Consider the following 27,887-nt stretch of genomic DNA (forward strand, 5'->3'; position numbering starts at 1 on the left):
TCTCATGGCCTAAATGAAGTCTGAACTGTGTGTATTTATACTCTCATAGATAGAATAGTAAAGAAGAAGTTAATGGTAATTACAAGAGTGAAAGGAATTTTGCATTAAATCTGATTTGAACTTCTATCAATTGATGGTGGTCAACCGTATTAAATCATTTTAAATCATTTCTTTAAAAGCATTAATGCATTAAATTAACTAAATGTTTCCCAAAATTGTTAGGGCATGTTTGGTAGACTATAATAGGCACCGTAATGCAATAGTTATTTATATAGTTTAGCTATTCAACAATTTGGTTATATTTTTATTACAATGAATAGTCATTTCTTATGAATAGCTATTTTTTAAAATGAGGAATAACTATTTCTCGTTGTAATAGTTATTCCTTAGTAGGTGTAATAATTTCTAACATTAATATATTTCCAAAAAAACAAACTTTCCATATCCATGAAACAATTATGGAAAAAAAAAATAATTCATCTCTCTCAAATTTAAAATATATTACTTTCTAGGGAATATAATTGTATGAGTGAAATATTTTCTAAAATAAATGTTAAGTTTTATTCTAATGTTACAATTCACAACCAAACTAATGAATAAGTTTAGTTATTTCATTACAACACATTTTATTCCCAGTAATAAAGATTATCATTCCTGTAATAATCATATTCAATGTACCAAACTTGCCCTTAGCTTAGTAAGTTATATCTTTAAGGATTTTGTTAACAGGTGCCGGCCAGCACTTGTTAATGAACCAACTGTGGTTCATTTATAATCTATCACAAATCTCACTATATGGGAAATTGGCAAAATTTTACTTTTTAACTATGATTTATCACAAAATTATTTGACTTTTTTCATCTAAACTGACACACATTTAATACATATTCAGTTTTTTTCCACATTTCTAAAAAAACGTGAATAGTTTATTTTAAATTTTGACAGTTTTTAGACCCCTTAAACAATTGATTAAACCTAGGTAATTAGCAAAGTTGTTACTTAGTCCAATTAAACAAGTCTAGGTTATCACAATAATAAAGATCAAATCATGCAAAGCAGCGGAAAATAAATAACACACGATATGATCACCTAGGAAACCAAACCGATAAAAACCTGGGGAGGATTTGACCTAGCTATCCTCAAGGTAAACTTGAATCCACTATCTTGAAAGAATCGAAGTCCATACAAAAGGACTTACAAGCACCCCCGCTTGACTTCCTAATGCTACCAACCAGTAGAACTTACTGACACGACCACGTGCAAGCTCAGAATCCACGGACTCCTTCTTTCTTGAATTCCCACCAGCTACAAGCACCCCCGCTTGTGTATTCTTTAAACTTTAATGGCAGCAACTGAATTGATCATCAAGGTGTAGAAAATATCTCTTCCTTGAAAACCCTAAGTTTGTGTAAAGGAAAGCTCCTCTAGATCTCACAAGAGATTTACATAAACCACAATAATGAGCAACACTAAAACGTGGCTAGGGTTTGCCTTTTATACTTAGGACAAATAAGAAACCCTAAAAACGTTTTAAAACAAATAGGGCTGAGTTGGAAAATTCTGCAGAAAAGCGATCTGCCCGAGCTTCGATTGGTCGAGCCTAAGTTTCGATCGATCGAGTCAGGCCGAAAGCCACAGTGCTTCCTGCATTAAACTCGATTCCAACTTTACATTGACATACAACTTTAAGCTAGCTTTAAACACTTCTAAACACATTGTTTTGATCATGGTTTGCCAACAATACAAATTAGAGTTCTAAATACATAAAATCCTAAACTTTGGAACCTAACAAACTCCCCCTTTGGCAATCCGTGACAAAACACAACTTAGAAGCTCAAGTTTACAAAATGAAAAGCCCTTTACAAAATAATGCTCATAAATCAAATTCAATCCTAACTACTATCCATTAGTTGCAAGTGTAGACAGCAGCTCAATTGAATCAACCTGTATATTTCCTGAAACACTAAACAAAATGCATAACCGCACGTGTGGAAATAATACAAGTAAACAAAATAACTTCTTGATTTCAAACAACACACAAATAAAGACATATATCAATGAATAACTCATAAATATAAATCAATAAGCAGTTTGAAACAAGAAACAAATAAAGTACCAACAAAAACATAAAACTCCCCCTAACATGAATATCCCATCAAAAACAAGGAAAGAGCTAAAAAATGTTAAGTACATAGTGAAGCACCTAGATACAATCTAAAACTCCATAAGCTCCAACCAAAAACAAAAAGTCTCCCCCTGAAAACAAAAAACCTACAAGTACTTCCCCTTTTTGTGACGGAATGCCAAAGGGCAAACAAGATATCCATCATCAAAAGGGAGGTGGTCTAAACTGCGCCAACTCCGCACGCAAGGCACGGATCTCATCAAGAACGTCCACCAAAATCTATCCTTGAGCCGCCTGAACGGTCAAGACATGATCCAACGTGCGACGAATGTCTGAATCATCCGAAGCAGTCGGTGGAGGAACAGTAGCATCAGCATCAGCAGCAGCTGTACCTGTAGAAGAGGGAGGAGGGGGAACACTACTAGATGACGCACCTCTAGGACGAGGAGGAGGAACTTTCAACTGAGCAGCCCTCTGACGAAGAAAGGTGGCACCTATGAGAGCTATCACATGAACAGGCTCACCTGACGAAAAACCATCTAGACCTAAGTAGAGCAGAATCCTATGAATGAAAATAGGATGAATCAGCGCATGCCCTACGGCAGAACTCCTATGAACCTCGTTCAAAGAACGAAGGAACAAGTGAGGAAAACTGATGGACGCTCCTGAAGCAAAGGCGTACAAAAACACACATCGCTCTAAAGGGATGGTGTGGAAGTGAGAGATAGGCCACAAGGAATGACACACAATCCTAAAGAAGAGATAGGCAGTCTTGGTAAGCTCAGCGGACGTGATCCGAGGATCAGAACCCCACTGGATAGATGACCTAGTGATGTAAGATATGACAACGTCTAAAGAGGGTGACTCATCATAGGGATAGTCAGCATCCCGAACAACTGGCACCCCAAGAGCCTCAGCCACTACCTGAGGGGTAATGGTGAACTCTACACCTCGTATCCAACTCCTAACAAGGGTGTTGGAATCATAGATGTGGCAAGAGAGGTTCGAGTAGAACTCTTTAATCAGGGCAGTCGGAGGTGGATGATCTATCTCTATGAGAGGCAACCAACCCCTAGACTCAAAATTGGCCCTAATGGCCGGATCAAGCGCATCTAACACAACAGCTCGCTCAGACCAGATCTTACGCCTACAGTTCAAGGTGTCATAGGCTTCTCTACACTTATCATTCTTAAACAGCTCTACTCTAGGTGGAGACTCGGAGGAAGTGGAAGTAGTCCTATGAGCTCTAGTTTTCCTAGGCATGGTGCTAAGATAAGGATCAAAACACAGAGCGAAAGAACAAAAAACCACAAACCAAAACCAAGGGCAGACTGTAAGTTAGCACAAAAACAAAATATAGAAACAAAATCTAAATGATGCATGAACAAGTGTAAATGTCATGATGCATGTTCTAATGCAGTGAATTAAGTCAAAAAGGTTCAAATTACAAAATTGGTTTGCACATTAAGGTTTTTAACACAAAAACCCCAAAATATAGAAACCACTTGATCAATTTTAAAAAAATTGACGAATTGATCATTACACATGATATAATAACAAAAATAATGACCAAATACATCAATTGGAGAAGCCAATTTCATCAATTTAAGCCAATTTGACAAAATCCCCAATTCGGATCAAATTCAAAACCCTAGAATTTCCAATTTTTCAAAAACCACAAAATTGATCAAATTAAACTATAGGGAACATCCATATAACATCATGGCACAAAAACCCATTGATCAATTACACTAGAATAGGCTTGAATCATCAAAAACCCCAAAAAGTTTGAAGATGCCGAAAATACCCATGATAATGCATGAAAACAAGAAATCAACTTGAAAAAGAAGGGCAAAAGGGTCTTATCGGCTTCTAAGGACAAAAACCTTGCAAAAATCTTGAAGGAAAACGATAAAAATTGACTGGTGGAGCCAAGAGCCAACGCGGAGAGAGAGAAGGGAAAAGAACTATTTGAAAAAGAAGTTGAAAAAGTCCAATTCTGCCTTTTTGAAAAACCTGATTCACGAGTTTCGATCGGTCGAAAATCAGCCTTGACCGGTCGAAACAGACAGAGACTCCCTCTCTCAAATTTTAAAAAATTTTAAAAATTTCGATCGGTCGAAAAACAGAATGGACCGATCGAATCAGGCAGAGGTTCACCATATTTTTTGAGGAAAAACACAATTTTTGAAAAACAAGTTGATTTAACTTAAAGCATTGAAATTTAAGAACAAAAATGCATGAGTATGAGATGATATGATTTTCCAATCAAGAATTTTAAGCCCAATATTCCCAAAAACAAAATTTTGCATTCTCCACAAATTTTCAAGCAACAAATTTAGTTTGCACATAATTCAAAGTGATTGCAAAAACTTGGTTGGTCAGACCATAAACACACACAATAACATGTACAATGTTTAGCAAAGAGTAACTTGTGTAGTGTGTGCGACTAGCAAAGACTTGAGATACATGTGAGGTGATATGTGAATAGCAATCAATCACAAAGTTTACAAAATTCATCACAAAGAATTTAAAAGAGACTATCACCTAAAGAGTTACATCATATAACTCCCACATCTCCTAGATCATAAGCTTGCAATCATGTAAGTTTCTTGTATTTATGCCTCATAATATACATTCCAATTTTAAGTTTACGTGAGTTTGACATCAAGCCTAATAGTACACACCAATTAGATTTTAAGAATTAAGCACTTTTACCGAGGCTTCACCTTATGTTCTTTTTGTGCATGTGCTACCCTTTCTCGAGCACAAAATCTTATGATATGCACTAAGGTGTTCATGATTGGCTAGTGAACAGTGGTGAGATCGTTATTTATGCCTTTCTCTAAAAGTTCAAGTCCAACATTTAAAAACATGTGACTTCAAGATTAAGACATAGTAATCAAAAACCATACACATCTTTCCCACACAACATGCACTACAAATCTTCAACTAGTAGAGTGCAATAAATAAGCTCATCAAAGCTAAATAAGGTACAAAAAACATGTTATGTGAAAATAAATTGACCAACCTTGTTCTCAAAAACCAAGAAGAATAGTGCAAAAACAAAATGTGCTTCCTTTTTCCCTTTTTTTTTTATTTTAATATAAAAAAATAAAAAACACCTAGAATGAAATGCATGAATGTTATGCTATGCAAATCCTAGAGACAAAAAAAAAACAAAACCAAAGAACAATGGTCACAAAGGGTAGAGCAATGAAGCACAAGGACCATGTCAGAAAGACTCAGTTAGGTCGAGTCTTTTGCATCTAAAACTTTTTAGATGCACCACAAGCATTGGAGTTCTTATTCACTTGAGAATGATTACCAACTCCAAGATTGGAATAAAGGTTTAAAGCCTTTACCAAATCACCAATAAGTACCATAGGATCAAGTGCTTGAGGCACAGGTACTTTTGGTTTGTTTGCTCTCTTTGCAGCTTGCAGCTTGTAGCAATTTGGACGTATGTGTCCAGTCTTTCCACAAAAGTGACAAACCCATGCAGGTTTATCATGTGTCTTGTCCTTAGATAGGGTAGGATTCTTAGGCTTAGATTCTTTCAGATCAACCCTAATCTTCCTAGATGATGAACCTTCTAAGGGTTTAGCAACCTCACTCACAGAGGGTTTGACAGTTTCACTCACTATCTCACTCACTGAAGGTTCAGAAGAAGAAGATGAAGGAACAAACTTAGTGGAATGGGGAACGGACACACAGATGCTATCAACATAACCTAAACCAGTTTTGTCAGAAGATGAATTTTGAACACTCAGGATTTGATCAAGTTTAGAACTAGCAGATCTAGTAACAGATAAATCAAGTTCCAAAGATTTAACTTTATCAAGCAAAAGCATGTTTTCAATTTTCACATTGTTCAAAAGGTCATTAGCATTAAACAATTTAACAAGCAAATTTTTCTTTTCAAGCTCAAGAGATTCAATTTTCTTTAGGCCAAGTTCAACATTCATAGCATCCTTTGCAGCAACTTTGCAAAGTTTGTTATAGGCCTCTTGAAGATCTGCATCTTCAGAGAGTTCCCCATCAGAAGGGTTCTCTTCAACAGATATGCTCTCATCAACTACAGCAGTAGCAGTGAAAGTAATGAAGTTTCCATCCTCATCACAATCAGACTCATGATCAGAAACTTCACCATCACTAAAGGTTACAGCCATAGCCTTACCCATAGACTTCAAATATGTTGGACATTCAAATTTCATGTGTCCATACCCTTGACATCCAAAACATTGAGAGCCCAAGGAATTATTGGAAGATTGACTTACTCTTTCTCTAGGTTTATCATTGTTATTAACCTTAGTGGGATCATGCTTCCTAAAATTTCTAGGTTCAGTAGTGTTTGTGCCTCTTGCCTTTCTATTGTTATTCCTGAGAAAGTTTCTAAAGTTCTTGGCAAGATAGGCAATCTCTGTAGCAGAGAGCTCATCATCAAATCCACCACTATCAACATCATCAACTAACTTAAGAGCCATTGATTTGGATTTGGTAGTTTTGGGTAGATCTAACTCATAGGATTGAAGAGATCCTACAAGCTCATCAACAGGGATGGAGTCCACATCCTTGCTTTCAGTAATGGCAGTCACCTTGGGTCTAAAGTCTTCAGTCAAAGATCTAAGAATCTTCCTAACAATTTTAGGTTGATCATAGATTTCACCCAAGTTAAAAGCAGAATTAACAATATCATTCAGTTTAGCATAGAATTCATCAAAAGTTTCATCATCAGACATCCTAATGCTTTCAAATTTAGAAGTCAATTGTTGCAATTTATTTATTTTGACAGCCTTTGTGCCTTCATGCACAGTTTGGAGGATATTCCAAGCAGAATGAGCAATCTCAACATTCGAGATTCTCTTAAATTCCTCCATAGAAACAGCGTTAAAAATCGCATTCATAGCCTTGCTATTAAACGAAGCTGCTTCTTTTTGAGAAGTTTCCCACTCACTAACAGGAGTAGTGGGCTTCTCCCATCCGTATTCAACGGAGTTCCACACCCTCTCATCAATGGATTTCAGGAAAGCTTTCATCCTTAGTTTCCAGTAAGCATAATTATTCTCATCAAAGTGAGGAGGAATAACTAGAGAGTTTCCGTGTTCCATGACAACAGGGGTCAAGGATCAGCTCAGTGATCAAATGATCAACAACAAAAGAGCTACCCGCTCTGATACCACTTGACAGTTTTTAGACCCCTTAAACAATTTATTAAACCTAGGTAATTAGCCAAGTTGTTACTTAGTCCAATTAAACAAGTCTAGGTTATCACAATAATAAAGATCAAATCATGTAAAGCAGCGGAAAATAAATAACACACGATATGATCACTCAGGAAACCAAACCGGTAAAAACCTGGGGAGGATTTGACCTAGCTATCCTCAAGGTAAACTTGAATCCACTATCTTGAAAGAATCGAAGTCCATACAAAAGGACTTACAAGCACCCCCGCTTGACTTCCTAATGCTACCAACCAGTAGAACTTACTGACACGACCACGTGTAAGCTCCGAATCCACGGACTTCTTCTTTCTTGGATTCCCACCAGCTACAAGCACCCTCGCTTGTGTATTCTTTAAACTTTAATGGCAGCAACTGAATTGATCATCAAGGTGTAGAAAATATCTCCTCCTTGAAAACCCTAAGTTTGTGTAAAGGAAATCTCCTCTAGATCTCACAAGAGATTTACACAAACCGCAATAATGAGCAACACTAAAACGTGGCTAGAGTTTGCCTTTTATACTTAGGACAAATAAGAAACCCTAAAAACGTTTTAAAACAAATAGGACTGAGTTGGAAAATTCTGTAGAAAAGCGATCTGCCCGAGCTTCGATCGGTCGAGCCTAAGCTTCGATCGATCGAGCCAGGCCGAAAGCCACAGTGCTTCCTGCATTAAACTCGATTCCAACTTTACATTGACATATAACTTTGAGCTAGCTTTAAACACTTCTAAACACATTGTTTTGATCATGGTTTGCCAACAATACAAATTAGAGTTCTAAATACATAAAGTCCTAAACTTTAGAACCTAACAAATTTTATCACATTAACGGTGTTGTACAGCACTCGATAACAGCACCCTATCTTTAATATTAAGAAATTAAGATAGTCCTCATTTGGGGATAGTATCTCTATAACTTTATGTTTAGAAACTTCACAATGAATTATTACTATGTTAATAGATTATTGATTTGCATGATCTGTTATAAGGAACTAGATTTATGTCATGTGAAGGCACTCATAAGAGTCATAACTTAAAATAATTATTAACTTTTTGATTTGAATCTAATTAATTTTTTTTATGGGATGTTATTAATTTAATATAACTAAATGAGTAAAAAAAAAAGGGCGAAAACACCATTTTAGTCCCTACATTTTGAAGTCACGGTCAATTTGGTCCCTACATTTTGGTAGCAATCAATATGGTCCTTGTTATTTTCAACTTCTAGTTAATTTGGTCCCTATCGTTAACTCACTAACAGAAAATGCTTAGGTGGCAAACGGTTTGCATAATTGGCGCCCATGTGGCTAACATAATAATATAAAATTAAATAATTCAACATCAAAAATCCACATAAGCATTTTAATGAAGAAAAAAAAGGCCATGTCATATAAACAAAATCTTTAAAAAAAAAAGATTGAAAGAAAAAAAAGAATTCAAAACAAAATTTCTCAGTTTTTTTTTTTTTAATTTTCTTTTGTACTCTTCTAGTTTCTTAGCTATCAAACGCTTACCCAGAAACACAACAATCTGGAAAAAAAACAATAATATTAGGCTGCACAAATTTGCCCAGACCCCTTACCGTTCACCCAAATTCTTAAATACAACCTAACAAAACAAAATCCACATCACTTGCACAAACCCTTGCCCTAAAGTCAAGGAGAGAAAAGGCAACTTCAGATTGTTGCGGCCACAAACGACAACAAGAAAACCCAATAGTTGAATGACGCTAAACTGCGGCAATACGACATGCTTGGGTTGAGGACAAAGGCAAATCAACCTCCATAGTGGATTCCGTTGATGCAAAGAATTTGAAGGAAAAAGGCCGTTTGAATTTGATTTGGGTTGTTTTTGTTGGTGTGAATTGATTAATCGAAGTGCAAGGCATTGGGAATCTTAAGCAAAAGCCTTTTGGCCTTTGATTCTGTGACTTTTGTTTTTCGGAGAGAGACCAATAAAGTTACAAAAATCGAGACTTTTCTCCAATTGTTTCAATATGATGCTCTAGGATTTGGGTCAACTTCAGAATGTTCAATAATGTACTATATAGTTTTCAGAGATGAGTCTTTTCTTAGCTTGGACAATTTTATTGAATTATTTCTTGTCCAAGTTTTTTGCAGTTTCTTTACGTTTTATGTGTTTGGTATTTGTTCAAGATATAGAAGAACTTTTTTTTATTGTTGCGTTGTTGGGTACTATGTTTGGTACCTAAGAAAGTGCAAGAATACGTAAGAAAATAGAAGAAATCAAGGATTTACAGCCAAAAAAAAAAAATTTTTCTTTAATTATTTTTCTTTCAATTACTTTTTTTTAGATTTTGTTTATTTGACATGGCCTTTTTTTTCTTCATTAAAATGCTTATGTGGATTTTTTATGTTTAATTATTTAATTTTATTATTATGTTAATCACGTGGGCGCCAATCATGCAAACTTTTTGCCACTTAAGCATTTTTCGTTAGTAAGTTAACAGTAAGGACCAAATTGACTGGAAGTTGAAAATAATAAGGACCATATTGATTGCTACCAAAATGTAGGGACCAAATTGACCGTGACCTCAAAATATAGGGACCAAAATGATATTTTGCCTTTTTAAAATGATTGATTAGGTTATTGAAAATGGAGCCCGTAGCTTTGGCTGTGGACAAACTAAAATCCTTTGCAAAATCGAGCCAAGACTTCGTCCACACCCTCACTCATTGCCTCGAGAATTCATTTAGCCGCAATCCGGTATTGTCTCTCTTCTTTAACAGTTTTTTATTAATTTCAGTCCCATCATTTGTAGATAGAGATTTCAATTTTCATTTTGTTTGAATTTGTTTGAAGTTGTTGATTCACACCCTAAGTGGCTGTTTGGATTCAGCTGCCTGCGTCTACGTTTTGTTCACAACGCGTTTCAGCTCTTTTTTTTTTTTTTTTTTGGGTAGCCACACTTGTTGACTTTTTGTTAGTGAACAGTGCATTCGTGCACTGTTTATGGACCCACAAATTTCATTTTTTTACCAACTTTTTCATTAAAAATGAGTCTCACGATACTATTTACACATTTAAAAATTATTTTACTACAGTGTTTTCAATTTTCAGTTTTCAGTTTCAGCAAAATAAGTTATATCCAAACAGGCCCTAAATGTTATGGTATAATTCTCAATTTGAAGCTATCCCGAGCGAGACTGAGCTTTAAATGTAACTTTGATCAATTACCTGGATAGCAGATTTGGAAGTACTAATATGGCTGTTTTGGAAATTTTTGTTGTTACATTTGAATTTATGCAATGATTCATGACTGCTATGGTACTATTTCCAAGGATGTTTTGTCCACTATCATTTTAATGTTTACAATTTTTTTTTTTTTTTGCGATGACGTATATTTAAAAATATTTATTTATATTAATTAAATTATTTTATGTTCATTCAATCATATTAAATTAATAAAATCGAAATAAATACTTAAATTCATATAAAAAAAATAAATAATTATATTAACATATATTGATGAGTACATTCACATGACATTAATCTAGTTCTCTATAATAGATAATGTACATTAATAATATTAATCTGAAATGATTAATTGCAAATTTTCTTTTCTATTTTTTGGAGTTTCTAAAGGGAAAGTTGGAGAGAAAATACCCTTGAGGCACATTAATACTAAATTACATTTTTACTCATTTAGTTATATCAAATTAATAGCATAAAAATAATTTATTAGATTCAAGTCAAAATATAAATAAGTATTTTAAGTTATGAGTACCTTTACATGACATGAATCTAGTTCCTTATAACAGATCATGCATATTAATAATCTATTAACACACAGTAATAATCCGTTGTGAAGTTTCTAAACGTAAAGTTATAGAGATCATACCCAAAATGAGGATGTCGAACCGTGTGCCTTACCGATCCATCCAACGACCAATTGGTGAAGGATGAGGGGGCACAAATCTTTTATATCATTCGATCGCAGACCAAGCCCATTGGTATTGGAGCGAATTGTGAAAATCCCTCACAATCCCTCCCTCACAATGAGGCTCCAATGACTCAAACCTATGACTGGGCTCTGATACAACTTGTTCAATTTGTACTAAATTGACCAATTGATTATCACACAAGTTAGAAAACAATTTAGAATGATCAAATTAATCAATCCAACAAGCCAATTTCATCACTTAAACTCAAATTGAACAAAATCCCCAAATCGGGTAGTTTCAAGCCCTAGAATTTTCAATTTCTCACAATACATCAAATTGATCAAATTAAACACCAAAGATCATGTTTATAACATCCCCCAACAAAAACCCATTGATCAATTGTGAAAGAAAAGGCTTAATTCATCAAAAACCCCCAAAAATTTCATAGGTTCGAAATTTCCCAAATAATGCATGATTTGATGCATGAAAAGTGAAAATAAATGCAAAAGGAAGGGTATAAAGGTTTTACCGGCCTTGGAGGAGAAAAACCTTGCAAAAAGAACGGAGTAAAACGACAAAAATCTTGATTGAAGCCTTGACCGATCGGATAGAGAGAGAAAAAGTTTGAAAACTTTTTGAAAAAGTGTTTGAACACGTGAGAATCAAGTGTTTTAAAAACTATCTATACGATTTTTGATTGATCGAAAATAAGGTTCAATTGATTGAAACACACAAAACCAACCAAGAAATTTTAATTGCAATTTTGATTGATCAAAAAACAGATTCAATCGATCGAAATACACAGAGCCAAGCCAAAATTTTCTGGAAAAAAAATTTTGAAAAACAAAGCAAAATATTGTAGAAACTCCTCAAAGCATTGAATTTTGTGAACAAAATGCATGAATATGAGATGAAATACTTTTCAAAATCACATGTTTTGAACCCAATTTTCCCAAAATTAAGATGTTCAAACAATTCTCCTTAAATTCTCAGGCTTTAAGCACATTTTGCATAAAATACAAGGAATTTTCAAACTTGGTCGGCCAAACTAAAATCACACACAATAACATATACAGAGTTTAGCAAAGTGTAACTTGTGTAGTGTGTGCAACTAGCAAAAACTTGAAATACATGTGAAGTGATATGTAAATAAAAATCAACCACAATTTCCACAAAATTCTTCACAATGAATTTGAAAGAGACTATCACCTAAAGAGTTACATCATATAACTCTTACATCTCTTAGAAAATAAGTTTGCAATCATGTAAGTTTCTTGAATAGCCTCATATTGTACACACTAATTTTATTTGTTCAGAAACTTATTAATAATAGTCGGGATAATGTACATACTAATTTTATTTGCCTGATTTAACATTAAGTCCAATAATGTACACACTAATTTTATCATTTAAGCCGAGGCTGCACCTTATGTTCTTTTTGTGCATGTGCTACACTTTCTCGAGCACAAAATCTTACGATATGCACTAAGGTGTTCATGATTGGCTAGTAAACAGTGGTGAGATGGTTATTTATGCCTTTCTCAATAAGTTTAAGTCCAACAATCAAAAGCATGTGACTTCAAGATCAAGATCAAGATCATGTGATCAAAAACTATAAACATCTTCCCACACAACATGCACTACAAAGCTTCAACTAGTAAAGTATAATAAATAAGCTCATCCAAGCTAAACAAAGTACATAGACATGTTATGTAAAGATTAAATTGGCCAACCTAGATTTCAAATCCAAGAAAAAATGCAAAACACAATTTGCTTCCCTTTTCCTTTTTCCATTTTTTTTTTTATTATGAAAAGAAGAAACAAAAAACAGTCCTAGAATGAAATGCATGAATGTTATGCAATGCAAGTCCTAGAAAACAAAAAAAAAAAAAAAAAAAAAACAAAAAAAAAAAACCAAATAACAATGGTCACAAAGAGTAGAGCAATAAAGCACAAGGACCATGTTAGAAAGACTCACTTAAATTGAGCCATTTGCATCCAAAACTTTTTAGTTGCACTTCGAGCATTGGAGTTCTTATTCACATGAGAATGATTACTAACTCCAGGATTGGAATAAAGGTTTAAAACCTTTACCAATTCACCAATAAGTACCATAAGATCTTGTGCTTGAGGCACATGCACTTTTGATTTGTTTGCTCTCTTAGCAGCTTGCAGCTTGTAAGAGTTTGGACGAATATGCCCAAACTTTCCACAAAAATGATAAACCCAAGTAGGCTTACCATGCAACTTGTCCTTAGTAAGGGTAGACTCCTTAGGTTTAGACTCTTTCAGATCAACCCTAATCTTCCTAGGTGGTGTAACTTCTATAAATTTAGTCTCACTCATAGAGGATTTGACAATCTCACTCACAGGGGGTTCGGAAGAAGAAGAAGGAGCAAAGTTTGTGGAATGGGGTGAAGACACAAAGATGCTTTCAACAAAACTTAAGCCAGTTTTGTTAGAGGGAGACTTTTGAACACTTAGCATGTGATCTAGTTTGGAGCTTGCAGACCTATCAGTTTGTTCTCTAGCAACAGATAGTTCACGTTCCAATTTCTTGACTTTTTCAAGCAAAAGCATATTCTCAGTCTTCACATTATTCAAAAGTTCAGTAGCATCAAATAAATTCACAAGCAAATTTTTCTTATCAAGCTCAAGAGATGCAATTTTTTTTAAGCCTAATTCAACACTCATAGCATCATTTGCAGGAACTTTGGAAAGTTTATTATAGGCTTCTTGAAGATCTGCATCCTCAGAGAGTTCCCCATCAAAAGAGTTCTCTTCAACAGACAAACTTTCATTGACTACAGTAGTAGTAGTGAAAGCAATGAAGTTTCCATCCTCGTCACAACCAGACTCATCATCAGAAACTTCATCATCACTAAGGGTTACAACCATAGCCTTACCCTTAGACCTCAAGTATGTAGGACATTCAGATTTCATATGACCATACCCTTGACATCCAAAACATTGAGGACCCATAGAATTATTAGAAGATCGACCTACTTTTTCTTTAGGCTTTTCAGTGTTATTAACTTTAGTAGGATCATTCCTCCTAAAATTTCTAGGTTCAGCAGTGTTATTGCCTCTTGCCATTTTGTTATTGTTCCTAAGAAAATTTCTAAAGTTCTTGGCAAGGTAAGCAATTTCAATAACAGAGAGATCATCATCAAATCTACTCGTCTCAACATCATCAACAGACTTGAGAGCCATTGATTTTGATTTGCTAGTCTTAGGTAGGTCCAACTCATAGAATTGAAGAGATCCTACAAGTTCATCAACAGGGATGGAGTCCACATCCTTACTCTCAGCGATGACAGTTACTTTGGGTCTAAAATCATCAGTTAAAGATCTAAGAATCTTCCTAACAATTTTAGGTTGTTCATAGATTTCACCCAAATTATATGCAGAATTAACAATATCATTAAGCTTAGCATAGAATTCATCAAAAAATTCATCATCAAACATCCTAATGCTTTCAAATTTAGAAGTTAATTGTTGCAACTTATTAATTTTAACAGCCTTTGTGTCTCCATGCACAGTTTGGAGGATATTCCAAGCAATATGAGCAACCTCAACATTAGAGATTCTTTTAAATTCCTCCATAGAAACAACGTTAAAGATAGCATTCATAGCTTTACTATTGAACGCGACTGCTTCTTTTTGAGAAGTTTGCCACTCACTAACAGGAGTAGTGGGCTTCTCCCATCCGTATTCAACGGAGTTCCAAACTCTCTTATCAATAGATTTTAGGAAAGTTTTCATCCTTACTTTCCAATAAGCATAATTATTCTCATCAAAGTGAGGTGGAATAACAAGAGAGTGTTTGTGTTCCATGACAACAGGGGTCAAGGATCAGCTCAGAGATCAAAAGATCTACAACAAGAGAGCAACCTGCTCTAATACCACTTGTATGTTTTTAGACCCCTTAAAACACAATTAGATTAACCTAGTAAATTAGCCAAGTTATTACTTAGTCCAAATTTCAGATTTAGGTTAACACAATCATATAATCAGATCAATGTAAAGTACGGAAAATAAAGAACACAAAGATATGATGACCCAGGAAACCAAACCGGTAAAAACTTGGGGAGGATTTAACCTAGTTATCCTCAAGGTAGACCTGAATCTACTATGAAAGAATCGAAGTTTTACAATAGGACTTAGACTGCTAACATCCTATTGCTACCCACTAGTAGAAACTTACTAACATGACCACGTGCAAGTTTCGAGACCATGAATTCTTTCTTTCTTGGATTTTCCAGCAAATACAAGCACACCCGCTTGTGTTTCTTTAAGTTCTTTAATGCAGCAACTGAATTGATCACCAAGTTTTTAACATAGTCTTGAATCTTGGAAACCCTAAGTATGTGTGAAGGCAACCACCTCTTGATCTCACAAAAGATTCACACACACAGCATAATGAACAACCAAAAACGTGGCTAGGGTTTTCCCTTTTATACTTAAGATAAAACATAAAACCCTACACGTCAAACGGGCTTGGGCTGAGTTGGAAGAATTCTGCAGAAAAACATTCTGCTTGAGTTTCGATTGATCGAGTCTAATTCTCGACCGATCGAGCTAGACAGAATTGCACAATAAATTCTGCATTAACTCGATTCCAACTTTACATAAAACACATATACTTTGAGCAAGTCTAAACAAGACTAAAACCTGTTTTGATCATGGTTTGCCAACAATACAAATTAGAGTTCTAATACATTAGTTCCAATCCTTAGAACCTAACAGAGGACTACCTTAATTTCTTAATATTAAAGAAATATAACCTACTAAGCTAACATTTTTGGGGAATACTTAATTTAATTTAACGCACTAATACTTTTAAAGAAATGATTTATTACGATTGACCACAATTGATAGAAGTTTTAAATCAGAATTTGATGTCAAATTTCTTTCACTCTTGTAATTGCAATATTGTCCTACCATTAACTGCTTGTTCATTCCGGTACTGTCTCTCTTCTTTAACAGATTTTTGATTAATTTTATTCCCATCATTTGTAGATAGAGATTTCAATTTTCATTTTGTTTGAGTTTGTTTGAAGTTTTTGATTCATGCCCTAAATGTTATGGTCGTATAATTCTCAGTTTGAAGCTATCCCGAGCGAGATTGAGTTTTAAATGTTACTTTGATTAGTTACCCAGATAGCAGATTTGGAAGTACTAATATAGCTGTTTTAGGAATTTTTGTTGTTACATTTGAATTTTTGCAATGATTCATGACTGCTATGGTACTATTTTCAAGGATGTTTTGTCCACTATCATTTTAATGTTTACAATTTTTTTTTTTTTTTTTTTTTTTTTTGCGATGAGGTATATTTAAAAATATTTATTTATATTAATTAAATTATTTTATATTCATTTAGTCATATTAAATTAATAAAATCGAAATAAATACTTAAATTCATGTAAAACAAATAAATAATTATATTAACATATATTGATGAGTACATTCACAAGACATTAATCTAGTACTCTATAATAGATAATGTACATTAATAATCTATTAATCCGAAATAATTCATTGTGAATTTTCTTTTCTATTTTTTGGGGTTTCTAAAGGGAAAGTTGGAGAGAAAATACCCTCTAGGCACATTAATACTAAATTACATTTTTACTCATATCAAATTAATAGCATAAAAATAATTTATTAGATTCAAGTCAAAAAATAAATAAGAATTTTAAGTTATGAGTACCTTCACATGACATGAATCTAGTTCCTTATAACAGATCATGCATATTAATAAACTATTAACACACAGTAATAATTCATTGTGAAGTTTCTAAACGTAAAGTTATAGAGATAATACCCAGGATGAGGACTACCTTAATTTCTTAATATTAAAGAAATATAACCTACTAAGCTAACATTTTTGAGGAATACTTAATTTAATTTAATGCATTAATGCTTTTAAAGAAATGATTTATTACGATTGACCACAATTGATAGAAGTTTTAAATCAGATTTTGATGTCAAATTTCTTTCACTCTTGTAATTGCAATATTGTCTTACCATTAACTGCTTGTTTATTATTCCATCTGTGAGAGTATAAATACACACACTTCAAAAAATCATTTAGGCCGTGAGAAACTAAAGCATTCATCACTAGAAAAACTCAGCACTCAGAGTTTGTAAAAATGGCTTCTGCATCTTCATTTATACTTTTCATACTTCAAGCTTGTGCTTCTCTATTTTTCTACAACATAGGAGCTCAAGCAAATAAAACATTTTCGGCAATTTTCTCGTTTGGAGATTCAATTCTTGATACAGGCATGAATAACAATCTTCTCTCAGGTAGGTGCAATTACCCTCCATATGGAAGAGACTTCCCGGGAAAAGTTGCAACGGGAAGATTTTGCAATGGAAAAAACCCCACAGACTTGATAGGTATAATATCGTAAACTCTTTTACTTACCAAACATCTCTCTCTCATGCATGATGCATATTTTATGTCCTATGTATACAAAGTTTCTGTTTCTGCTTTTGAGTTCTAGTGTCCAAAAAATTCTATGTATAGTTTACGTAAATTTTTGTTATTTTATTTGAAAGAGACTCAAAAAAAAAATATTCTAAAAATTTTAGTTGAAAGTGACTTAAAAAAAAAAAAATCTAAATTATAGTAATTTTTAAACTATACAGCTGAAAGTAATACACTCAAAACTTTAAGGTTTAATTTGAAAATAACACCAAATTGTTGTGGTTATTCACCCATTTCATATTCATTTCAGCGGAGGCTTTGGGAATTAAAGATACTGTACCAGCTTATCTTAAACCAGACCTTCAAAGTGATGATCTCCTAACCGGTGTAGGCTTTGCTTCCGGTGGCTCGGGAATTGATCCATTAACATCTAGTACACTGGTATCTCTCTTTTATGTTTATTTATTAGGACATTAATGTTTACCCTTTTTTTAATTTGGCTCTATCACAATTTAGTATACAAACTTTCAATTGTTACATTTAACCGCATTATGATTTGGACAAAAATCAAATTGTTTGGATTTTGTCAAAAGTATTTCTTTTGATTTCATCTTAATTTGAAGTTTAGGGATCAAAATGTAACAATTAAAAAAATCGTGGAACTAAATTGTTATTGGATGGAATCACAAGAAGGTAATTTTTTCAACCAAAACATGCAAAATAGAATTTGGACAAAACCCTAATAATTTTATTTTAAAACAAAATTTAGGAGTTGAAATATAAGAATTGAAAGTCTTTAAACTAAATTGTTACCTAGCAGAACCACAAGACAAGAAATATGATGCTCCTCCTATCTCTTTTATTCATAGAAATTAGTAAATTACGACATTTAATTTGTTGGTTTTCAATTAATCTAGAGGATAGTATTTCAACTCCCTCAATTGTATCTTCTGCCCCTCTATGTTTTAGTTGATGGGATCCAATACCAAAAACACGAGACAACAAAAAATACGATTAGAAAAGCTGAATTAATATTTTTCTTAATCTAATAATTACACATAATTTACTGTGCTTTGAAAATTCTAGGCTTTCTTGCAATTTAATTGTTTTGTTGGAATCAGGGAGTTGTGGCAATGTCCCAACAGTTACAATACTTCAAGGATTACATAGGGAAGCTAACAGGGGTTGCTGGTGAAGAGAAAGCAAAAGCCATCGTAGCCAACAGCCTTGTTCTAATGTCAGCAGGCAACAACGACATTGGAGTATCATACACTGCTGGTTTGAGGAAATTAGAGTATACTTTTCCTGCATATTGTGCTCAATTGGTTACCTGGTCTACCACTTTTTTGGAGGTAAATTTCTTTCATTGTGATTTATGAAGGCCCTAAGTAACTTTTTAACTAAGTATATGCCATGCACTTCATTAAAAATCTATGTTTCTAAGAGGTAACAAAGAGCACCAAGCTCCTAACCATTTCCATGCACTTCATTTGTTAAGCAACTGTATGCACTTGGGGCTCGGCGATTTGGTGTTCTTAGTACTGTAGCATTTGGATGCGAGCCATCAGCAAGGTTTATACGAGGGTCATCTTGTTCAATGGTAGCAAACCTAGGTGCACAAATGTACAATAATCTGCTAAAAGCAGGAATAGCCTCCCTTCAAAGCAAGCATCCCGATGCCAAGCTGGTCTTTTTCGACATCTTTACCCCTCTCGTTAACATCGCCAGTAATCCTCAGCAATTTGGTAAATGTCATTATTATCATTTTTTTTTTTTTTTTGTCCTAAAAAATCTGGAAATCTTTTACCTGAAGCTTTCGTTTTGCTATCATCCAAAGCGTATTTGCCTACGGAAAATACTATAACTACAATCAAATTTTCTATAAAGTACTTATAATATATGATTGGTGCAGTACATCAAGTTTAATAAGAAATGTTGAAGGTACTACGAATTTAGATCACCCTTCACCTATTCTTGGAACTATTGAATTATAAAATGTGAAAGAAAAAATCCTGCAAAAAAGGCTTATAAACCAACCATGGCAATATACCAAATTGATGTCACTTTAATAACATAATAAAACATTGATGTGAAGGATATTACAAATTTTACTATATAAATCTTACTAATCGATAAGCTACGTACTATTCTCATAAAGATTATTTAGATATTTATTTATTAGTTATTGAAGTGACAACAATATCACATGTCTTTACATTAGTTCGTAAGCAGTAAAATTTGTAATCATTTTAGAATTTTCATATAGTAAAACTACTTTTTCATTTTTGTGATTGACTAGACATTAGTTTGTAAAGTTTATGCATAAAAATATAGTATCCCTAGGGTTATTCTTTGTTAATTACTTCTACTATTTTATTCTCAAAAGTTAAAACATCAATTTGTAAAGTTTATGTAATATGATACATTATAATTGAACTTTGTAGCATCAATTTGGTGATACATTTCTAATTTGTGACTGTTCTTAAAATTTCAGGCTTTCAAAATGCAAATTCTGGGTGTTGCGGCGGCTTTGGTTTATGTCTTCCATTTAGTCCATTCACTTGTCCAGATGCTTCTACCTATGTCTTTTGGGACTTTGTTCACCCTACTGAAAAAACGTATAGAATAATTGTCTCTGATGTACTCAACAAAACCCTTTCAAGCTTCTCTTGAAGCAATTCTTGTTTTCTGGTGTTCGTTGCAGCAACTCCTAATAACAAGGGAGAAGTTTTAAGAAGGGAACGTTAGAGTGGGAAGCTTTGTTTTGTTAGTAGTGTTGATGTTTGAAATATAGTGTTGCTTGTTATTAGGAGTGGTTGCTTAAGTAGAAAGAAGTTGTGAACCGATAAGGTACCAACGGGTACGTAGTAGTCTTTGTTGTTTAGTAGGGAAGTTTTTTTTATGGTTCTGCGATGAATAAATTTTATAGTGATTCGTTTGAATAAAGCATCTGAAAATACTTATCTAGTTAGCTAGTGGAGATCAGAGATTATCTCAATTCAATCCCATCTTTATTATCTCGTTTTTCCTCAATTTCGGTCAAAATAAGAAAGAATCGGGTAAAGCTTGGGTCCAATGTTCAATTGTAATGGACCCATTGAGATTGTGATACTTGTTTATTTTTTGTCACATGTTATCATCTCAACGGATCACAATATAATGGACCCAAGCTAAGTCTGAAAGAATTTTATGTGAATGTAATTTTTTTTTTCCAATACTTCAGAACGTTTTTTGAGGTCCAGGCTTGCACTAGAGGAGTGTGAAATAAAATACAAGAGCCCCCTTCCTAATTTTTGAGTCTACTTAGTGCAATTGCATGACCACCAGTCTACCACTTCTGACCTCACAGTTACACACACTCCCACTATCTTACTTGTTATTTCAACATAAAGTTATGGTATTTACAAAATTCTGTTGAGATTTTGTCAGCAATTTTGTACCTTACAACTTAATAATCGAGTTAACAAGAACAATTGGGAACATAATTTATCATAGATTAGTTGTGCTTGGTGTCAACATGTCGACTAACTCAATCACATTGGGTTTGAAAACTTTTAATCATTGTTGATCAAGAAGATTTGGGTTATTGACTAATTTGGTATGGTTATGTCGACGAGCAGATGATTTTGTTGGTTATCTCATAGATGTTGAAGATCAAAGGTGGTGTATGCTTTTCGAGTTGATGGAGATCAAGATCTTCCTCGAATCTAATGGACATGAGGTGGGTGAGAGATGATGGTGGTTGGTGAGGTGAGCCATTAGGCATAGCCCCATAGGGTGTCAATCAAATTGGGTGTATTGGGTTGAAGGAGACATGTGTCACATCACATACAATACAAGTTACTCACTTGATTGGTTGAGTTAAGTACAAATACAAATGGTTAGAACCAAACTTTGTTCTTTAGATAATCAAAAAATTCAAAACCAAACCAAACCTAACTTGTAGGGATGAAGTCACGCTGAGGCCCAATGGAGCTTGTCTGAGTTGTAGGAAAAAACCTATAGATATATTAGAGTCTTATTCAATTGGGCCAAAGGAAAATAAAACTTGGCCCCGTCGATTAGCCTAAACAACTCCACATATTATTACAAACATTATCACAAATCAGCTCAAACAACCACATATCAGTCCAAACAACCACAATTCATAAATCATTAGCCCAAAAAACTTGAACAAAAACTTATCATAAAAATAGTGGGGCAATAGTGTGTTTGGACGAGTGACAAAGTGAAGGCAAATATAAACCATGTGGTTGAATAATTACTAGATGCTTATTAGGATTTTCATGATTTTTTTTTTTTTTTTTGGTTATAGTTCAACACCCTAACTCAAAATTCTAGTTCTGTCTTTGCTAACCTCAAAATTTAGTAAACCACTTTTTTTTTTCTTTTTTTGAGAAAGCAATTAGTAAACCAATGGCTCCATAAAGGTTCGAACCATGATATATTGAGATTTTGAGTGTATATTTGGAATGGCCAAAAGCAGCACTCCCATTTTTCTTTTTTCTTTTCTGAGAATCAAAGCGCACGTCCCCTCTGTTTTTGTTTTTGGCACATTTTATATACACTATTTTGTTTTATTATTGGTTAAAATATTATTTTAGTCTTTAATTTTTATTCAAAATAAAAATTCATTTCTAAACTTTAAATTTTTTTTTTTTTTTCATTCTTAAATTTTGTGAAGAGTTTTTTTTTTTTTTTTTTTTTCTCCAATAGTTTAAAGGCAAAATAAGAACAAACAAAAAAAGCTTATTTAATCATTTATGAATGAAAAGAAATATTTTTCAAAGTTTAAGAAGATAATGTAAAATATTTTCAATAGTTTATAAACGAAAAAGAATTTTTTTTAATAATTTAAGGATAAAAAAAAAATTTAAATCTAAGGACAAAAAACAAATTTTTAATAAAATTTAAGGAAGAAAATAAAAATTATTTTTTTTACACTGGTACAGCCTACAGCAAGTAAACCAGATAGGCAGATACACTGCTAAAGCAAGTTTTACAGTACTGTAATGTATCAATCTTGCCGCTTTCGATTTTCAAATCTATAAGCTTTTGAAGATCTCTAAGCTCTTCTATTCTAGGGTTTCTCTTTCTCTTTCTCTGTACTCTCTCCGTTTCTTGCTTTTGTGGACGCCGCCTTGAATTCAAAAACCCCTAATCTGCTGTTTCAACGTTCTGCAGGTCCGGTTACCCTTCAATTTCGATTTCCATCAATTCAGTTTTTTTTTCCTATTTTCCATTTACATTACCAAACAATGAAATGAAAAGAAATTTGTGATTTGATGCAATTTTTTAAATGATTGATTAGGTTCCTGAAAATGGAGCCCGTAGCTTTGGCTGTGGACAAACTGAAATCCTTTGCAAAATCGAGCCAAGACTTCGTCCACACCCTCACTCATCGCCCCGAGAATTCATCTAGCCGCAATCCGGTACTGTCTCTCTTCTTCAACAGATTTTTGATTAATTAATTTTATTCCCATCATTTGTAGATAGAGATTTCAATTTTCATTTTGTTTGAATTTGCTTGAAGTTGTTGATTCACGCCCTAAATGTATGCAATTGAATGTCTAAGAAATTTGATTAGCTACCCAGATAGCGGATTTGGATGTACTAATACATAGCTGTTTTGGGAATTTTTGCAATGATTCATGACTGCTTTGGTACTATTTTCAAGGATGTTTTGTCTACTTTCATTGAGGAAACAAGCTGAGATTGATAGAATGTTTCTTTTAATTGGTAAGTTACCCGCCCATCTTGTGGGTCTTCAACCTACTATGCTACTGAAAAGAAATGAAATTATAGAGAGAAAATTTAGGGATTTCAGTATTTGAGGATTGTATTATGACTAAGATAAAGGTTACAATGTGTTATCCCTGTTTTATTCAATCCGTGCAGGGCGCCGAAGTTCCAATCATAACAAACTTTCTAAACTACCAATAGATTAAGAACATATTGACTTCCACTCTAACTGAACCCGTCACTAACAGTTTACATTAAGCTACACGTGGCTCTGGGCTTCAGCTTTAGACTGCATGCTGTTTTGTTCTTAATTGATTTAACACTTGAATTGGCTTGAGTTGAATCTGATGTAGATTCTGACTTGTACTACGACTGTGTTGTGCTGATCTATGTTGGTTAGTTTTACACATCCCACTTTGCTCTTAGACGGGAAAAGGATGCTGTTTGAGTCAGAATTCATAGGCTAGAGATTGATAGTGTTAAGTAGCTTGATTTTGTAAAAGCATAAACTAAAATTTTGAGGTTTAGGTGAAAAACTAATTGCAATTTTTTCCAATCCAGATCAACTATTGATTTTTTATATCTAATTGTGTGGGTGGTATTCCTTCACCTCTTAAAGTTATTCTATATTGTTGTGAGTACTTTCAGAAAACTTATATAGAGGAATAGCATTTGATTTTCTATCTCTTAGAATGGATTTACATGTCAAAGTGTTCAAAAATCTAAGATTGTGCATGAGCTCCTTTCCCAATTAAGTATAAGTTGGAGGTTGAGATTTATGGGTTTAAGAAATGCTACTTGCATGTGTAGCTTACATATATATATATATATATATATATATATATATTTTAAATGTTATTTATGAACATGAATATGGCTGATGTTTAATTTTTTAACTTTGGTAATTTACACACATATTTGGAGGTCTTAAATCCATTAACTCACTCTCTACTTTTTTTAGGAGGTGCCATTTGAGTTAGACATCATGGGCAAGAATAAGGTTATTTTAGTGGAATACATTCAAAATTTCACCGTCTAGCTGCTTCATTCGTGGTTTTTTCTACTGATATATGCCCTTGGTTGATTATCCAATCCAGTTTTCTTTAGTAGCGCTTCAATATTCCATAAATTTTGTTAATGATCTTAAGTTATGATGGAGCCAAGATATAAATCTAGAGGGGGAAAGTTTATAACACACACACACTGCACCTTTCACGAAGAAGAACAATTATTGATTGATAGAAAGGGAAAAAAAAGCACTAAATATAAAGCTGTAGCCTATTAGCTCAATTTTTGCTATGCCAGCTCCATCTTGCTTCTATCCAACAAGTTTACTTCCAAATAGTTCCAATCCTTTAAAGTGAAGGAATGAAGGTCATCAGTGAAGTCATCAACATAGAGAAGTGATGAAACTATTTCTTTTCTTGGGTATTTAGAATAATCAAAAGTTTATTAAATCTCACTCCAGTTTTTAAATGCAGCTATTACTAGGAGATAATAGAGATGTATCATGCCAAACATGTCCTTGGGATACCAAACAGTGCTCTGCATTTGATCCCCTCTTTTGCGCAGTGCAAAAGGCAAGACTTGCTAGAAATATTTTCAGCATGATTTGCCGGTCTTATTTACTCAAGGATTGCAATGAAGAGATTTTAGGCCTTTTCTTTACATTAATACATTTCTCTTACACGACGCCACCCTCCACTCAAACACAAACTTGTAAAACTATATGACATTGCAGCATTTTAGGTTTTTTGGTCATGATTTATCAACATTCTACTTCCTATGTGAATACATGTGTGCACACTTATGCTTGCACCATATGTTGACATCTTAGGTGATTGAATATAGTACCTTTATTTTTATGTGGTTAAATTTTTACACTATTATCTTCTTACAAGAATAGGCAATCCTCTCTCTTACCAGTGGACTTTTTTTATTTTTTTGATGAATTTGGTGTTTCCAAAAGTGTCAATTAGCTTGGTGATTGGAATTTATAATTCTTTCCATGATGTTATTTTTAGATTGAAATTCTGAAGCGGTTGCAACGTGAAGCATTTGCCGATTTGATGAAACTGAGAAACAGACAAGACAAGGTTGAGAGAATACTTTCTATCTGTAAGACATCCAAGGGAAATCCATTCCAAGAATCCAGTACCCTTGTAAGAGGAGAGGTTGATTTCTTAGGGGCTTTGTTGATCATGGATAAAGTTGATGAGCAGAACTGCGATGCACTTTCTAGAGCGGGAATCAGGACTGGAATTGATTCAAGGTTCACATTTGAAACAACTATTGGGCCAAAAGATACTCTTGCTGCAGAGTTTGTGGCCAGTCAAAAAGGCAATGGATATCTTGGAGAGGTTTTAGGACAGTCTCTTTCTCTTGAAAAAGTGTTATATAAGACAAATTCTAGTGACTGGTTATCAGCTGTTGCAATCCCAGTAGGAGCGCAATGCAGAGATGTAGCAATCACTCCAATTTCTTCCCATCGGGTACAGTCTATTTGCTTTAATATTGTTGCTAACCTAGATTGTCAAACGCTGCATTTAATATGCTGGGATATCATATTAGTTTTGTTCATTACATTGAGGATCACATACATGTCAGCCTAATTGATGAATGATTTCAAGCTACTTTGAAGAAATTTCAGCTGCATTTGAACTTTGGTTGGATGTTGTTAAAGCTGCTTTTGGGAATTGCATGGTGCCCCATTACACCCTTATTTCTAAATATCCAGTTGATTGCTGATCTGTAGGATATTTCAGTGGCTTTCTGTTCTCTGTTTTGTGGCAATAATATTCTTATAGTAGGATAGATCGGTAAATTGATGATGTAAATAGGCTTGTTGCTTTATGTGTTTGTGTATGGCAGGTGTGTTATATCAAGTTCCAAATATAATTCACACGACGGCCCGTTTTAGGCCTTGTGCATTTTTTGAGTCAGACTGATCATATCATTGAGCCTGTTTTCCATTTCTGCTCTTGCAACTATGTTTTACACCAATATAAGCATGATGCTTACAACAATCCAATTTAGCACTGTATGTTTTCTTATTGAATTTACTGCTATCGGTAATCAGGTTCTCAATATACAGTTATATACTAATTCATTTTATCTGACAGGGAAAGGGCCTTACGGATTTATCATCACTTGGACCTCCCCTTTTGAATCAGCATAGTGGCAGTGGCATTGGCATAAAAGTGAGAAAATCAAATATTGTTGCTTCATTGGCACAATTTGTTTCTGGATTGGGAATGCAAGCAGGTTCTGATAGTATGGGGCATTGCTTCAGCACTTTTGGACAAGTTGTCTGTGAACTTCCACGAGGAATAAAACTCTCGCTTTTGGGTCTTCATCAAGTGCCTAGATCATTAAGCCAACGCATTAGTCTTGGACCCCTTACCATTCCTGTAGGCCTTTTAGAACATCATAGAGCTCCCGAGACAGTGGTTGAGGCATCTGTCCCAGCCATGATAGAAAGCACACAGGAACATATCTCAACTGGGTGTGTTGCTTTAATGTTGGAGTCAGAAATTGATGGATTTACAAGAATTGAAGGTTGGATTGAGATGCAAAAATCAAACCCAGAACGTTTACAATGGGCTGTCAATATGTCTGATGATTCTGAAGATTCTTTTGGATGGGGAATGAGCTTGAGTGGAATGGTTGGAGGTCCGACAAACGGAGACCATTTTCAGGCTGAATCCTATTTAAAAGTTAACTTAGGTAAGAGATTCAGCTTGAAACCAGGCCTTGCATATATTGCAGATGGGAATTCCAAAATAACTGCCTTTATGCTTCGGTCTAATTGGTCCCTCTGATGACCATCTTCAGCCTAGTTTATCATTTTCTCAATTTTGGGTTAGATTTTCCGTTCAAATTCTATAAGGAAGGTCATTTTTTTCTCAGCAGGTATCTATTCTGATACAGTTCTAGTTAATCATGGGAAATGGTTTGAGGAGACCATATTGCAAGTTCCCCTGGGGTCCATTCTTCAAATAATTAAATATTAGCAGTAATTTTTTTGGGCTTAATTCTGTTATGGGTAAGTGTAGCTGTGTAGGTAGGTTGGTATTTCTCAATAAAGCATAAGATATAATCTCTCCCACTAAATTCTTGTTCTACTAGTTTGACTTTGAACCATAATTCTATGTCCTAACTCTGTTTGCATAGTCCAAATAGGACTTCCACAACTAATGATAGTAAGCGTTTTGTTGTTTTCTTTCTAATGGGAATGACAAGTAATGCGATGGGACTTTGGACATATCGAGTTTCATCTTGATTGGCTTAGTAGGGAATAGCTAAGTTTAGTAGGTCACATTCTCATGACTACACTGCCGAATTTTATGCTTTGGTGGTGTTGATGGTTGATGAGGACCGTAATGATAATCTGTCATATTTCACAAATCCCTCCCTATCGTCAATTTGTTCATATGTAATGTTTGACACTAACAA

General features: G+C 34.0%; 2 protein-coding genes across 2 annotated transcripts; both read left to right on the plus strand.

Moving 5' to 3' along the window:
* Positions 1-17,409: 17,409 nt before the first annotated feature.
* On the plus strand, positions 17,410-20,438 carry LOC126695075 (GDSL esterase/lipase At1g73610-like). The gene is made up of 5 exons (XM_050391691.1): positions 17,410-17,566; positions 18,001-18,131; positions 18,812-19,042; positions 20,185-20,308; positions 20,395-20,438. Exons 1-5 carry the CDS (start codon positions 17,410-17,412, stop codon positions 20,436-20,438), a joined length of 687 nt encoding a protein of 228 aa, XP_050247648.1.
* Positions 20,439-22,656: 2,218 nt separating this feature from the next.
* On the plus strand, positions 22,657-27,545 carry LOC126712445 (uncharacterized). Its single transcript, XM_050411772.1, has 4 exons — positions 22,657-22,874; positions 23,002-23,122; positions 25,457-25,924; positions 26,555-27,545. Exons 2-4 carry the CDS (start codon positions 23,012-23,014, stop codon positions 27,251-27,253), a joined length of 1,278 nt encoding a protein of 425 aa, XP_050267729.1. The 5' UTR covers positions 22,657-22,874; positions 23,002-23,011; the 3' UTR covers positions 27,254-27,545.
* Positions 27,546-27,887: the final 342 nt, after the last annotated feature.

Source organism: Quercus robur, chromosome 2 (assembly GCF_932294415.1).
Source record: "Quercus robur chromosome 2, dhQueRobu3.1, whole genome shotgun sequence".
Taxonomy (NCBI): domain Eukaryota; kingdom Viridiplantae; phylum Streptophyta; class Magnoliopsida; order Fagales; family Fagaceae; genus Quercus; species Quercus robur.

Coding starts and splice junctions, on each gene's coding strand:
- LOC126712445 (XM_050411772.1), top strand. CDS start 23,012: ATGGAGCCCGTAGCTTTGGCTGTGGACAAACTGAAATCCTTTGCAAAA. Junction 23,123..25,456: donor ATTCATCTAGCCGCAATCCG/GTACTGTCTCTC, acceptor TGTTATTTTTAG/ATTGAAATTCTGAAGCGGTT. Junction 25,925..26,554: donor CTCCAATTTCTTCCCATCGG/GTACAGTCTATT, acceptor TTTATCTGACAG/GGAAAGGGCCTTACGGATTT.
- LOC126695075 (XM_050391691.1), top strand. CDS start 17,410: ATGGCTTCTGCATCTTCATTTATACTTTTCATACTTCAAGCTTGTGCT. Junction 18,132..18,811: donor CATTAACATCTAGTACACTG/GTATCTCTCTTT, acceptor TGTTGGAATCAG/GGAGTTGTGGCAATGTCCCA. Junction 19,043..20,184: donor GGTCTACCACTTTTTTGGAG/GTAAATTTCTTT, acceptor TTAAAATTTCAG/GCTTTCAAAATGCAAATTCT.